The sequence below is a fragment of the Anolis sagrei genome, chromosome 3, assembly GCF_037176765.1.
Source record: "Anolis sagrei isolate rAnoSag1 chromosome 3, rAnoSag1.mat, whole genome shotgun sequence".
NCBI classification, from domain to species: domain Eukaryota; kingdom Metazoa; phylum Chordata; class Lepidosauria; order Squamata; family Dactyloidae; genus Anolis; species Anolis sagrei.
This window is the reverse complement of record NC_090023.1, coordinates 204,048,206-204,062,948: the sequence shown is the minus strand read 5'-3', so window position 1 is coordinate 204,062,948 and position 14,743 is coordinate 204,048,206. Positions and strand designations below refer to the sequence as shown.

The 14,743-nt window shown below is 35.9% G+C and overlaps 1 protein-coding gene across 1 annotated transcript in view; it reads right to left on the bottom strand.

The window, feature by feature from the left end:
* Positions 1 to 129: 129 nt before the first annotated feature.
* Positions 130 to 14,743, bottom strand: part of PDZD8 (PDZ domain containing 8) — a 47,966-nt gene continuing 33,352 nt past the window's right edge. The window contains exons 4-5 of the mRNA XM_060768504.2: positions 8,967 to 9,129; positions 130 to 4,456 (exon numbers count right to left, since the gene is read on the bottom strand). Coding sequence (XP_060624487.2) covers positions 2,133 to 4,456; positions 8,967 to 9,129 — 2,487 coding nt within the window. The 3' untranslated portion in view covers positions 130 to 2,132. The remainder of the gene's footprint in view (positions 4,457 to 8,966; positions 9,130 to 14,743) is intronic.

Sequence of the window (14,743 nt, the reverse complement as noted above, 5' to 3'; positions counted from 1 at the left end):
TGTGGAAGCCACTACTTTAAAACATGTCAATATATCTTCATGTACATGTGATGAGAACATAATTCCTTCAGATTTCAACTGGAAATATCCTGTAGATACTAACAGCTTGTAACAGGAAGACTGAGAATGTATTTTTAAAAAACTTTTATTAAAGCTTATTCTCATGATAAAATCATATCTTACAATCATCTCAGGCAGATTTCCATAAATATGTCAAGTAGTTACATACCACTGCATGAAGATATTCTTGCTTTCAGTGGTATTTTTATTTTCTATGTATGGTAAAGCACAGAAGCAAAGAATATAATAGGAATGTATTAATACAGCTTGCTTCTCAAGATCAGTGTTTATTATAAATATGTGTTTTTGTTTTTCCTTGTTGCTACCATACAATTATTTTGCCACCATTCTCACGCAACGTTTAGAATATTGCACTACATTTAATTTATATTATACAATCATCATAGAAGAGTATTGATACCCAACTACATATGCCAATTTCATTAACTGATAGAACAGTAAGATGTTATTTCATAAATCTAATATCTTCATTATTTCTGAAGTTGTTTCTCATCAATAAATGTTTATAGAGTGAGTACCTGGACACAAGTTAAATACTAATGGAGAGAGGCATAATTCATTCAACAGATTATTTGTTTTTGGTTGGGGGTGTTATGAAATAGTTTAGGTTATAAAGCATTTTTTTCAAATATAGAAATATGCTCTTTTTTTAGTTTGGACTGTATTTTCATTTCAGCAATTATTTAATTTTGGAAAATTATTTACTACAATGATTACAGCAAAGCACATTTGTCACAATAATATGAAGTACTGTTTTCAGTCAAAGTAAGGATGATTTAGATATGCTAACTTTAGGTTTACAAAGATATTTTTATGGTGCAGTGCCAAAAGAATTATGAGTATGGACAATCAAGCCTTAAGACATAGATTTAAAACCTCAAAATAACATCTCCGGCATCAGATCAGTTGGGGCTTTTCAAAAAAGAGTTGACAATGTTCACTGTAGTTCCTCTTGGGCTCCAAATCCACTGAAAGAAACTACATGCTATATTAACAAGTTGAGCATCTGACTGCTCTTTTAATGCGTATGGCATTACAACCAGTGAAAAGCCAATCATTTGAGAAATTTTGATTACATTTTATCCACTTAAGTATTAGAACTTTGAAGTTGTAGTTTCTCTGGCAAAATCAATGCTCAGGTAAACAGAAAAGGCTACAGTTCAATTTCTCTAATGGGTGGTTAAGCAGGATTACATTATAGAGTGATATGTTCTATAAAGCTAGACATCTCTACTTTTACATTGAGATGAGAACCTTGCTAGCACATCTCCAGTAAACTGCTGCGTAACATTGGTAGAACTTTGTTGGGGCAAAATCTAATGCCCATGGTTTTTAAGGGGAAAAAGGGTTAAGCATTTATCAAGGGTCATTCAAGAGTTTCAATTAAATATTTTAGAAGTTGAAAATTCAACTAAGCCAAAGGAGAAAAATGCATTCAAACATAATGAACATCTCAAAGTCTATGAATGGAAAAAGTATGGAAAGCAAAAATGTTGATATGTAATAAAAGCTTTACTAAATTATTGAAAATAATGCCACAGTATTGGCTATGATGCATGATTGGCAAAACCCTAGAAACCATCTGCAACCCACAACTCTCTCCTCTCCAAATATTTTGAAGAGTTAAATAATGTGACAATAAAGATTTTCAGAACCTGGTCCCATTGTGGGCGCTATGATGGTGTTAATGTAAGCATAAGATAAAAATCTCAAGACTCTGCAATTAATAATGAAAAGGAACAAAAAGAAAACCATCATGTTAACATAAAACTTTAGAAAAAGTCAAAATAAATTAAAAATAACCTTCCAGTATAAATCCCCAGAATATTTCTAAACACATTCTGGACCAGTGTCTTCACACACAAAAATGGTGGTGTTGTACATAGAAATAAAATGCTAACCATTTTTTTTACAGTTTTTCTTTAAAAAATGGGAGGAGCAGCTGTATGCATCATACCAGTGTTTAATAACATTTTGAAGTATTCGATGTGGTTTTGATTAAGTGCAAAGTATTCTCCCAGTTTATCTTTCTAAAGGCCAAATGTGCAATATCAGTCTGCTGATTCATGAGGTGCGTGAAGTTTTTCTCCTTCTTTTAGGAGACTTTCAAGTACTGGCGCCATTGCTAGAGCATTATCGTCATCATTATCCATATCTTCCATTAAGTTGTAATCTTCATCTTTCCTGGATTCCAGGTCTAAAGCTTCAATATCTTCGATGCCTGCTCTATAATGAATCATAAGGAGTGTTAGGGCTTGAAGTCGTTCTCCTGATTTAGCCAATGCAGCAGATAACACCATTTTTTTCCTTGTATCTGTTGTTTCTTTCTTTTCCCTAATTAAAGAATTATTGTTTTCCAGTTCTTGGTCTATTTCATTTTGCAGTTTTTCCAACATAACCTCTAATTTTTGAATTCTTTCCTCAGTAGGCAAGCTTCTGTAAAGATCTCGGCCTATCTCTTTAACAGCAATAAACACACTATCATCAAGTCCTCCCTCCTTTCTTGCTAACTTTATTGTTGTACCCGATGAGGTCTTAGAAGGGCTACTTGAACCACCAGTTTCTGTATCACTAGCTTCATTATCAGAAGGATGTGGTGTGTGTCTTGGTGAAGGTTCCGCTGTGTCAGTCCCTGGCTCGCTGACACGAACTTTAGGAACCTGACGAAGATTCAATAATCGGGTGCCGGTATTCATGATGTGTCTTGTTAAACCAGTTGTTCTAGTTGCATTTTTCAATTCAGGATCAACACGAGACACTCCTGTAAACTGAGTATCTTGGTTTTCAAATTTAAGAGTATGTAGGGCTCGCTCAAGCCGTCTAGTGGCCCCTACACAATATGGGGCATCTGTTAGGCATCTTTCTTGACATTTTTTGTGGCAAACATATGCACAAACTACACACTGTGAAGCTGCTTTTGTCCAAACTTTCTTTTTGCAGTAGTCACACCAAGTTGGATTCTGAAACTGGGTGTCTTGAAAGTTGTGTTTGTTTTCAGTGTAAATTATTTGTCCAAAATAAGGATCCTCTTTTTGGACACTGGGAGCTGCTAAGGTTTCTGAAGTAGGTTCTTTTTCTTTTTCCATCAAAAAACTTGAATCTTCTGATTCACCCTCTTTTAAATATTTAAAATGTAAAGTAATGTCACCATAACAAAAACTTTCATTGAAACCTTTGAGGGAGGTCAATGTACGCAATGCAGTTCTACTTACTGTAGCTTTCGGTGCAGGAGGGTTTAACCTAACTTGTCTGATGAATTCCATGGAGGACGTAGCTATACAATCTAAAGCTATTTCTTCAAGGTTTATGCTTTCGTATCCTAAACAGATAAGTCCCCCTAGTTTGAAAGGGTCTCTACACCAAATGGCGACATTCAGGTACTTATGTTCTTTCTGCACTTCAAATATGTAAGAGGAGACCTTTGTTCTTGCCCATTTACCTAATCGATTGCGATAAGGGATTTCTGGTGTTTCCCATGCTTGATTTATTATATTTGGCCTAAAACTTTGTGAAAATTCAGACGTCTCCTTTGTTGTTTCTAATTTATTTGTACCTGGTTTGTTTGTACTTACTTTAGGAGTTTGTGAACCCTCTGAAGAGTCTTTTATCACTTCTGTTTTGTTTGACATAGGCTTGTTGGTACCTGTTTTCAAATTTTGTGAGGGTTCTGTGGTTTCCTTTGCCATTTCTGGCTTGTTTGTAATTGGTTTAGATCCTTCAGATTCTTCCCCTACATCGCTACTTTTTGTTGATTTTTCTGAACTTCCCTCAACATCATTTGAAGATGCCAGCTTATCTTGCGTTTGAAGGGTTGCATTCATATTTTCAGCATTTTTTAGTATTACTGCTTGCTTGGCTGCTTCTTTGAAAAGTGCCCTTGGAGACAATGGAGTGTCATTAGAAAGTAGTGTCATTTTAAGCTGTGGCCTGGGCGGTACAGGAGGCTTGTTTGGTTTCTGTGGTTGAAGGGTCGCATCCACATTTTCAGCATTTTTGAGTATTACTGCTTGCTTGGCTGCTTCTTTGAAAAGTGCCCTTGGAGACAACTGATGACCTCCTAAATTTCCCTTACGATTTAATATTGGTGAAACAGATCCAGGTGGTTTAGAACCAAGTGTAGAAGTATGCTTGGGGCTTGTTGTTAACAGATCTTCTTTATATTCACTTGATTTTAGTTCACCGGCCAAGTCCTCAAATTCTAAATCCACGTCTTTAATCTCAGCTTCTGTTAAGGTGACGCCATCTGGCAACACTGCATCATCTACCTGTCCGAGAGTATCTTGTATTCCAACCGGCCTCTCATAATATACTATGACTCTCTCACCAGCCTGTCTGATGAGCTTTAGTACTTGGACTGTTGATGTAATTCTAACTCCTGTTTAAAAAAAGAAAGAAAAAAAAATCAACAATAATGAAAGAACATTACTGAATTGCCTGAAGATAATAACCAAATACCTTAACTTCAGGATGCTGCACCTGGACCTCTTATCAACAAATCTCTAAATAATAATACTCAGGGCTAGGTATGCATTTCTAACACTGAATATACAACATGAAAATACAGAAGTTGGCAGAAATAATGTTGGAAAGGTGGGGGGAATGAACCTAGTAGGCACATCTCAGCAGAGGTGGGAAAAGCTTGAATTCAGTTCCTCACCAATCCAAACAGATGATCAGTACTGTCAAACATAACAAATGAAATCACCTGGGCAATAACTATGTATATGAAATCCAGGTCTACACCACACTGCACAATGTTACAGCACTGATATAATTTAAACTGCCACGGCTGCATCCTACAGAATTCCAAAGAATATTCTACCAGAGAATTCTTAGTACCGGAAGAAACTATAAAGCCCTGGTTTCCACAGAATGAAACCATATCAGATAAAATACAGTACAACTCTCCTATTTGTGAGGGATACATTCCTGGACTTACTGTGGAGAGATGAAGCCTCAGGTAATTGTGAACCTTACTGAAATGAATTACTTCTAGCAAAAGCATAGCATGGAATTGTGCTGGAGGACCTAGAAAATGCCTAGAGTGAATGCTTCTCTAACATTTCTAGCTCCTTCACTGCAATTCTGTGGTCAACCTCTAGCAGAAGCATATCACAGAATCATGCTAGAGGATCGAGAAAATGTCTAGTGCATTTTTGGAGTTGGTTAACTGAAGTCTGAAGTACTAGTCTCATGGATACAGGAGATGTACTGTAGTATGAAATTACAGTGTTATTGGGTAGGGTGAGATAAATCTATTAATATTATTTTTGTCATTGTAACTTAGTTCACAGACTATTACTTTTATTACTGTCACTTCTACATATTATAGGAAAGAGCTTGATAGTCAACACATCCAGAGAAGGACGACCAAAATGATCAAAGCTTTAGAAGTGAAACCCTACGACAGGTGGCTGAGGGGGCTGGATATGCTTAGCTTGGAGAAAAGAAGGTTAAGAGGGAACAAGATAGCCATTTTTAAATAATTGAAAAGGTGTCACATTGAGGAGGGAGCAACCTTTTTTTTTTTTTTTTACTGCTCCGGAGACTTAGGATCATAGATTCAAATGGCAGGAAAAGATATTCCATTTAAACCTTAAGAAGAACTTTCTGATGGTAAGATCTGAATGGCAACAGAATATGTTGCTTGGAACACAGTGGAGTCTCTTCTATAGGTTTTAAAGCAGAGACTGGATGGTTATCTGTCAGGAGTCCTTTGATTGGGTGTTTCTGCATGATGGAGTTGGACTGGATGACCCTTGTGGTATCTTCCAACTCTAATAAGTCACATCTTGCTAATATACATGAATGTATCTGGCTAGATCTTGGTTTTAGCAGCATGCTAATTGAATGTTAAATGAATTTATTGATGAATTTTTATAATTGAGTTTTACTGTTTTTAATCAAATGTATATGTTGACAGCATCACTGATGCTCACGTGAAGCTGCCCTGAGTCCCCTTGTGGGAGAAGGGCGGGGTAGGAATTAAGGAAATAAATAAATAAATACTCATGACAAGACACAAAAGAACCTGTGTGACATATATGTACAGGAAAACCTGGAAAAATCTCATGCACAGAATATCTAAATTGCATGAAATTTTTGTACTGAAATCAGAAGTATTTCAACTTTTGCCAGAACTGTTCTACAATTGATATTAAATAAATACAATATATCCATGATATATTATTTGACATTGGTGTGTGTGTGATATCTGCATAATTGTTTCAGCCAAATGGGCAGGTACCTAGCATGTTTTATAACAAAGTAATGCCTTAACTATAAAAGTCACAATAAAATATGTTTATGAGCTTCAGTTATGAAGCTTAGAACAAAGCTCCATCCTCTATTCATCACAATACTATCAGCAGCAATTATAGTACATAATATTTACTGTTACAACAGTACACAAAAGTGGGCTTGACAACATATAGTGTATATGCTATTGATAGCCTCCAGATATTTTTTCTCATGCTGCAGGAGATGGAAAAATCTGAAGGAAGATACTGGAGGAATCACAAATTGTATTCTGCAAACACCTTGTCACTATCTTGAAGAAGGGATATGTTAGGAAAATCACAAACTGCTTTTCTGGATCAGAAACTTTAGTTACCACAGTTTGAAGCTCTTCTCCTACACAAATGGCTATGTATACTTTGAAGCATTACTGGCAGCAATGTAAGGATATCTTGGCTTAGGTATTTTATAAAACATGGAATAAAACATGGAATAAAACCACATCTCTCCTGAAGGTTCAATTTTTCTGTAGGTTTTAACATGTGACATTTGGGCAGCGAAATAAAACTGTTGTTGAGGAAAACAGTACTGAATAAGATTTGAAAAACAGATGATTATTCACACCTTTAAATTTCAGGAACAAAAATTTATATTTTCTGTGTAAAATAAATATTTAGTTTAGTCAAATGAAACAAACGTAGTCCTTTATTTCAACTTGTGTCTGTCCCTAAGCAGCTCTGAAACAGCTGAAAATGATTATAAGATGTATCGTTGGTAGAACTACATGTTGTACACCTCCCTCCCCCCTTTCAGCAAGGGATATGTTCCAAGACCCCATGGATAGCTAAAACTGTGAATAACCCGATAAAGTTTTATAATTCATTTAGCTCCACCAAAATGTACCATGTACACTTTGATGTTGAAACTAGACATGAAGAATTAACCTGAGAAACCAGAGGGCAGAAAAAGGCTTTAAAATAAGAGTATATATTTAGCTAAGGTTAAAATCCGTCAAAATTCTGTGTTCCCAGAGGAGCCAGTGTGATACTTAATCCCTTTTCATCATCTCTACATGGAATCTAGTTCACACATGCTGAAGTGTTTTCTTCCTCTGTCTGTTCAGTCATCACAAACTGCAAATCACCCAAACACATTTATTTTAAAGTAAGGTACTTCTTACATAATTAGTTACACAAGAAATTTAAAGAAGGTAGCTATACACATATTTTACTTTGCAAGGTAAGCACAATTCTTCAAGCATGAAGAAGCTTTAAAGCTAAAACTGTAAGAATTTTAAGGACCCACAGAAAGCAATCAGCTGCAAAGTCAAGGGCACTAAGATTGTCTTTGTGTGATGCTAGAAAACACATCTTATAACTTTCAAAAGCTATCTTTCTTTTTAAAAAAACATAGAAGTAAAACCATTTATGAAAACAGAAAGCTGCCCCATTATGGGCACAATGGATGTGAGGGTTATGCTAATCCATTTTCTGCCACCAGCTGTGAGGGCTACCATTTGAACTCTCTCTGCCATCAATGTGTGGGCATCAATTGTGGAGACCTCCTAGCCTTGTGGTTTCTTTGTGAGACTTTTTGCATCTTATAGCCCCATACTGCCACCAGACACCAGTATCCCCTGTGTAAGATTCACAAAGGAAAATGTATATACTAAAAAAACAGATATATGTGAATATAAGATCACGCATTATTTATGCAATATATCTAAATTGTATCTCTTGCAGTTGTATCTAGCTGATTCTGACTCGAATCTATATATTCGACCCTGGCTAACTCTTCTAAACACTCAAACTCCTAAACCCAAGTAATTTCTAAGTTTGACAGACACAATCTTCTTCCCAACCAGCTGTTATATATCAACCTTTACAAAATTCCTCTAGACATTCCAGTAATCACTATTCACTCCAAACATTCCATATTCACACTATTCCAAGGGATCCCCAATATGTAACATGTATTGCACATTAAATACATAATTATACTCTATTTTAATATATCCAATAACTGTTAACAACATGTTCGTATGTCCTTGAATCATAGTGGGCTATCAAGTATCTGGCTGGGGAGAAGCTGCAGGTATTGCCCAGTACTTAGAATTCCCAGCATTTAGGGAAGATAATGAAATAGATGATACTGCAATCTAATCTACCGGTATAGGAAATGAGTTCAGCACACAAGGACATCATACAGAAAAAGAAGGAATTGACAAATTAATCAATCTGTAGTTCTCTTTGCTAAAGATGGCTAAAGATTTTGGTCAGCTGATTTCTAATATTTCACAAATTTCTTCACAGAAAGGATGGAAAGAACATTTTTGTAAAAATAATTAATGTGGTAGACTATAAAACTGAGATGATTCCTTCCTCTATGATGCTGTTTTCAAAATTTCCCTGACTGAACAATATTCCATTCTAGAAAATGTAAAGTTTTTTAGATAGAATTACATGCATCAACATCATATGTACACTATAGCAATTTGAACTTGCTGTGACAATTCAGAGACCTTGGGATCAGAATGAATAGCTCAAGGAAAATCTTCTTTGTGCAGTTCTGATAATGGAAAATGTGATGTTTTGCATCTTTCATGTAAGTCTAATGTAAAGTCACAAGTGAGTACTTTTGTTACTTACCACCAATTGCAATAAGTCTGTCACCCCGTTGAAGATCAGCAGCCGCAGCAGCTGAGTTTGGTATGACAGTCTCCACAACTACATGTCCTGATTCCCCTTCCTTAGCTTGTACTTGACGGAGAGCAAGTCCGACACTTGGTGAATTTCCTTTAATTAGTTCAACCTGAGGAGATGGCAAATGTAAAGAATTACCTTCAGTGTATTAACATTGCAAATTTGCATAATACATTGTCTTAAATTCAGTTGCTTAGCCTTAACTTCAGTAGATCCATTGAACCAATTGCTGAATAGTAAAGTAACATTTACAAAAATCACACTGATCCAAGGGGTCTAATTTAGTTTGGATTTGAAGTTGGATTGAGGACTCTGTACAGCATCTTCTATTTAGAAAAAAAGAGATAATTTAATCTGTTATCTGACAGGGACAAATATTTAATGGATAAAGTTACTGTTTTCACCCAGCAGCACAAACACTTCATAATCTAGGTTATTACATTTTAATATTTGTTTCAAGTTGTACTATTACTTAACAGTATATCACATGATTCTCACCATCAGGTATTTTTTATATAAGTATTACCTGATTTAAAACAATTTTTGTGAACTACAGGAGTGCAACCTCAGCTTTCTGATGTGGAGACTGCCAGGGTTTTAATTGCTGGTGTATCAGGCACCAGCATTGGTTAAAGCTGGGTTGTTGTTTTTTAATTCTGGGAAACTTGTTGATACGAGCACTAGACCACTACCTCAATTAGCACTGTGCTACAGTACATGCCAACTTTATAGAACAACTATGTTGTTAATGTATTCAACCAAGACACCTCACAAAAACCAATTTATTCCTTCCAGTGCTTCTATAATTCACTAGCAGTGAAATTTGTGTAATGATCAGTCTCACTGAGAATTTCATATGAAATGCTGAAAACTGGACAAATCATTTTTAAATTAAGAAATTCTGTATAAGAACAAAGTGATTTTTAAAAGGAGACTTTATAACTATTTACTACAAGCAACATCCTATCCTTTTTAAAAGACGCGGCCATGGAAATCAACTGCTGTCTAGTCTTGGTTTAGACATTTGAAAAAACGGCATCTCTGTATACAAACCAGCACAAGTGCTGCGGTATGCAGCCCTCCTATCAGTCCCACCCTCATCTCAAGTGCGGCTGATGGGGACGGGAGAGGGGGCCTTCTCCATGATTGCTCCCCGCCTCTTGAACTCCCCTCTCTAAAAAACTAAAAATGCCCCCCCTCCTCTCCTTTAAAAAGCTTCTAAAAACACCTCTATACATTTTAGCTTATGGAGAGTAGGAGGAGAAATTACACCTTATATATACCTTGCCTAGCTATTGAACACCTACCTTTATTAGTTTGCTATATACCATCTTAACTCCAATAATATTTGTTGATTTTAAAGAGTTCTTAAGAATTTAATATGTTGTAAATGTGTGAATGTATTATGTCATGTTTATTTAGGTTGTAATTTTTTAAAAATTTTATTGAGCTTGTTTGACTTGTTATATGCTATTCTTTGCATTGAATGTTTGCCACTGTTGTAAGCTGCCCTGGATCCCTCCAGGGAGATAGGGCGGGCTATAAATAAAGCATTTATTATTATTACCTAATAACTGAATCACAAATGTGGCACATGGAAGGTTGGAAGTGATACAATTTACTTTTCTGTGTACCTCTGATACATTTTAAGACATTTAGCATTTAAAAATTGAATTGCGTTTAGAAAAAAAAATGCTCATGGAGTCAGTTTGCCCCAAAATGAAAGGAAATGTGAATAGAGCCACAAGAGTAACAGAAAGTGTTTCTAAGAGCTTCTGTTTGTATCCAATTCACTTCTGACACTCAATTTCATACCAGCTTCAGAAATAAGTTACAGTTCCATGGTAAAGCACAAATGGGGAATAGAGATGATCAATTCCTGGAATTGGATAGTTGGTCTGGGAAAGACCTTTTGCTTGAGATCATGGAGAACTACTCTCAGCTGGAGTATACACAATTCAGATAAAACAGTTTCATATGTACAATGTCTTTTACTTCCCTGCTTTAGAGCTATACTAAAACAAAAATGGCTTTATTTTTTAAAAACCTCGCTGTTCTCAACATAATTGTGATAGCTTATGTCTGTTTTTGGATAGCAAAGCAATCATTTTTCAGGCCACACAGAAATAACCAGTTTCTGTGACATACAGGAAGCTCTTTAGCAATTAGCATGAATTGCTCAAAGTATTCCAAACACAGCCACTGCAGGTGGCAATTGCAGGAGATGAACTGACAAGAGACAAAGAACTGCCAGAGCAAGCAGTCAATATTTAAGAACAACTTGTGCACCATATTTTTATTTTTCAATAGGACCTCAGTTTAGATGCGTTTTTACCACTGCTCTTCCAAACAGAGCAATTGAAAAAGAATGTCAGTGCAGCTCCTGCTGAATCATTCTTATTTAGTGCACTGAACACTTACAAAATGTAATTCTGTGATAATTTCTTAGAACTAAAAAAATCGGAAAGTATCGATTTTGATTCTTCAGTTTTGAAATTCATTGACAGGCTTTTAAAAAGAAGGTTTTTAAGATCAAGTTAGGGGGAACTGTGGTTTTAGCTCTGAATATGTTTTAAATGAGTTTTATGGATTTTAGCTGTTAATTTTTAATCCCTACCATTGATGTTTACTTCTATTTTAATATCTGTATACTTGTTGATTTAAAATTGTATTGAAATGCTTTTAATGTAAGCCTTTTGAGTCTACTTTGTGGAAAGAAAAAGCAGGATATAAATAAACATAATTATAATAATAATTTTCTCACATAGTACTTGACCATGGATCTGTTACTGGGAATTCATCTATCTATCTATCTATCTATCTATCTATCTATCTATCTACCTATCTCATGTGGAACTGGACAGGATTTTGATGGGAACATTAAGAGATCTGAGATATAAGTGGTGTGTATTAAGAAGGGTTTGTCAAAATTTAGTTTAGAACATTCCTTGCTATACAGCTTTTTCACTATTTCTACTGAAAGACAGAGTTTATTTTCAGACCATTTCTAGAAAGAATTCTGTGCATCTACTTTTCACACATTCAAATATGCTATTATTGATTTTCTCTATATTTTGTTTCTCAATTCTGTATACTAACAGTGAGCAACTGTTAGAGCGTAGAGGACTACTACTCCTTACAACTCCATACTACTCCTTACAAATAATGAATAGCAGGATGTAGGCATCCTTTGGAGAGAAAAAGTAAAATAAAAATCCTCTCAATTTCATTTCTTCCAGGAGGAATCAGGAACAATATCACAATGCTTTCAGCCATCTCTTTTCATTTTAGACCAAAAGGAGACCTTTTCTCCCATTGGGAAGTGATATGTTAGTTTGGCTACAGGGCCCCTACAAAAGTGTCAAAGCCATTTCCCTCGTGCCCCTAACAAGCATCCCTGGCTTTTCCACATCTCCCCTATACTCTGTCTTTCTTTGGTTATCATTTTATTGGAATTAATGCACATTCCTGGTGAATTTCCACAAAGTCCTAATGGTTGCATTTCCGTATACAATAGACTTTCAGTTAACCGGAACCCAAGCAACTGGCAAAGAAATAGAATAAAACACTTTAAATAAAAATTAGAACAAAATTAATTTTTAGCAAAAATGTAAGCTGAAGTTAAGTTTGTCTTTATTTGTTGTTGTGCTTTTAATTACTGTATTTCAGTGCATAGTATGGCATAGTAAGGGATATGGTATTAGGCCTATATTTAGTAGTAGCCCTCAAGCAACCAGAAACTTCATTTATCTGGCATCTACCAATCCCCATGGGTGCTGATTAACTGAAAGTCTATTGTAATATTCTTGTTCTGTATAACACATCTTACTTTGCTAAAGCAAGCTGAAATATTTAGTGAACTCGCGTTCAAACAGAAAGTATTCTGTGTTTCTTTATCATTTCAAGATCACTCCGTTCTGTCAATTACCATAATGCATCAATAAGGAACTTTTATTTCCTACCGAGGAAATTTGTTAGCCTTCAAATGTCACCAGAAAATCGTGAAGAATAAGCCTCTGTTTTTCCTCACTGAACTTTTGTGGCTCATATCCTTTGACCTATATACTTTCATATCCTCTAAACAGCACTGTGGCAAAATAATTAAAACTGAAAAGATTCTACAAGATGTTGGCATTTAAAGTATTTGAGTACTTGGAGAAGAGAAAGCTAAATCAGAACTAGGTCCTTGATGTTAAATTGAAACAATAATGTTTAGAATTTTGCTATATAAAATAGGTATAATTTATAGATATGTTTAGATAGCTGAGTGGATTTGATTTATGGTTAAGTTCTGTAAGATAGAATTAGTGAGGAAGGCACAGCACTGTCATCACTGTCCACCCTCATTAAAAAAAGAGTTTGCTGTATTAAGGTAACATTTGGCACCCTCATATTTTGGTATCCATCTGCTTGAATCTTGCTATCTGGCAGGGACATAACAGAATACACGTTATTTGCAAATCTTGCTTGAAAATGCAAACTGTACCAATTTGGTAGATATTCTATCAGCCTTTGACAGGAAGTAAGATTTGATAAGAAGTGTCACTCTGTTTTAAAGCAAGGTCCTTATAAAGGCTTAGGGTAGTTGCAGATACATCTATCATAGAATCATAGAATCAAAGAGTTGGAAGAGACCTCATGGGCCATCCAGTCCAACCCCCTGCCAAGAAGCAGGAATATTGCATTCAAATCACCCCTGACAGATGGCCATCCAGCCTCTGTTTAAAAGCTTCCAAAGAAGGAGCCTCCACCACACCCCGGGGCAGAGAGTTCCACTGCTGAACGGCTCTCACAGTCAGGAAGTTCTTCCTCATGTTCAGATGGAATCTCCTCTCTTGTAGTTTGAAGCCACTGTTCTGCGTCCTAGTCTCCAAGGAAGCAGAAAACAAGCTTGCTCCCTCCTCCCTGTGGCTTCCTCTCACATATTTATACATGGCTATCATAACTCCTCTCAGCCTTCTCTTCTTCAGGCTAAACATGCCCAGATCCTTAAGCCGCTCCTCATAGGGCTTGTTCTCTAGACCCTTGATCATTTTAGTCGCCCTCCTCTGGACACATTCCAGCTTGTCAATATCTCTCTTGAATTGTGGTGCCCAGAATTGGACACAGTATGTTGACAGAAAGTGTGTTATTCACACAAACATTTTTGTGTGACCTTTCACATATTAAACATTTTCATCTAAGGCTTCAAAATGACTCACACAGAACTTTTCTCAGACAAAATATTTACAAAAACAAGTATGAGCAATGATCAAAACATGATCTTGGTATGTTGATGGCTATATAATTCAAAGACATTGCTATGTTAGTCCAGAATATCAGTCTGTGAAGCATCTTAGAGCAGGGCTATCAAACTCATTTTCACTGAGGGCCACATCACCTTTACAGCTGTAAGACTGTATACGTGTAATGATGTTGCCCTGGCATTGCAAGCTTCACAGGCCACATAAAATGATATGGCAGGCCAAATTTGGCCTGCGGGCCTTGTGTTTGACACATGTGCTTTAGAGACTGCGAGAACAACATTGATAGCATAAACTTTCAAAGATGTCTACTTCCTCAGGTGCATGGAATGAATCTTCTCATTATTCTCATATTTAAGTTTTCAAACATTTTGTATTCAGAAATAGCCTGCTCACTAGTAGTACAGGATAGAAACACAATGATAGTGTATATATAATCAGGATCAAACAAGTGGAAACAAGTAAAGTTTAGAAGTGATT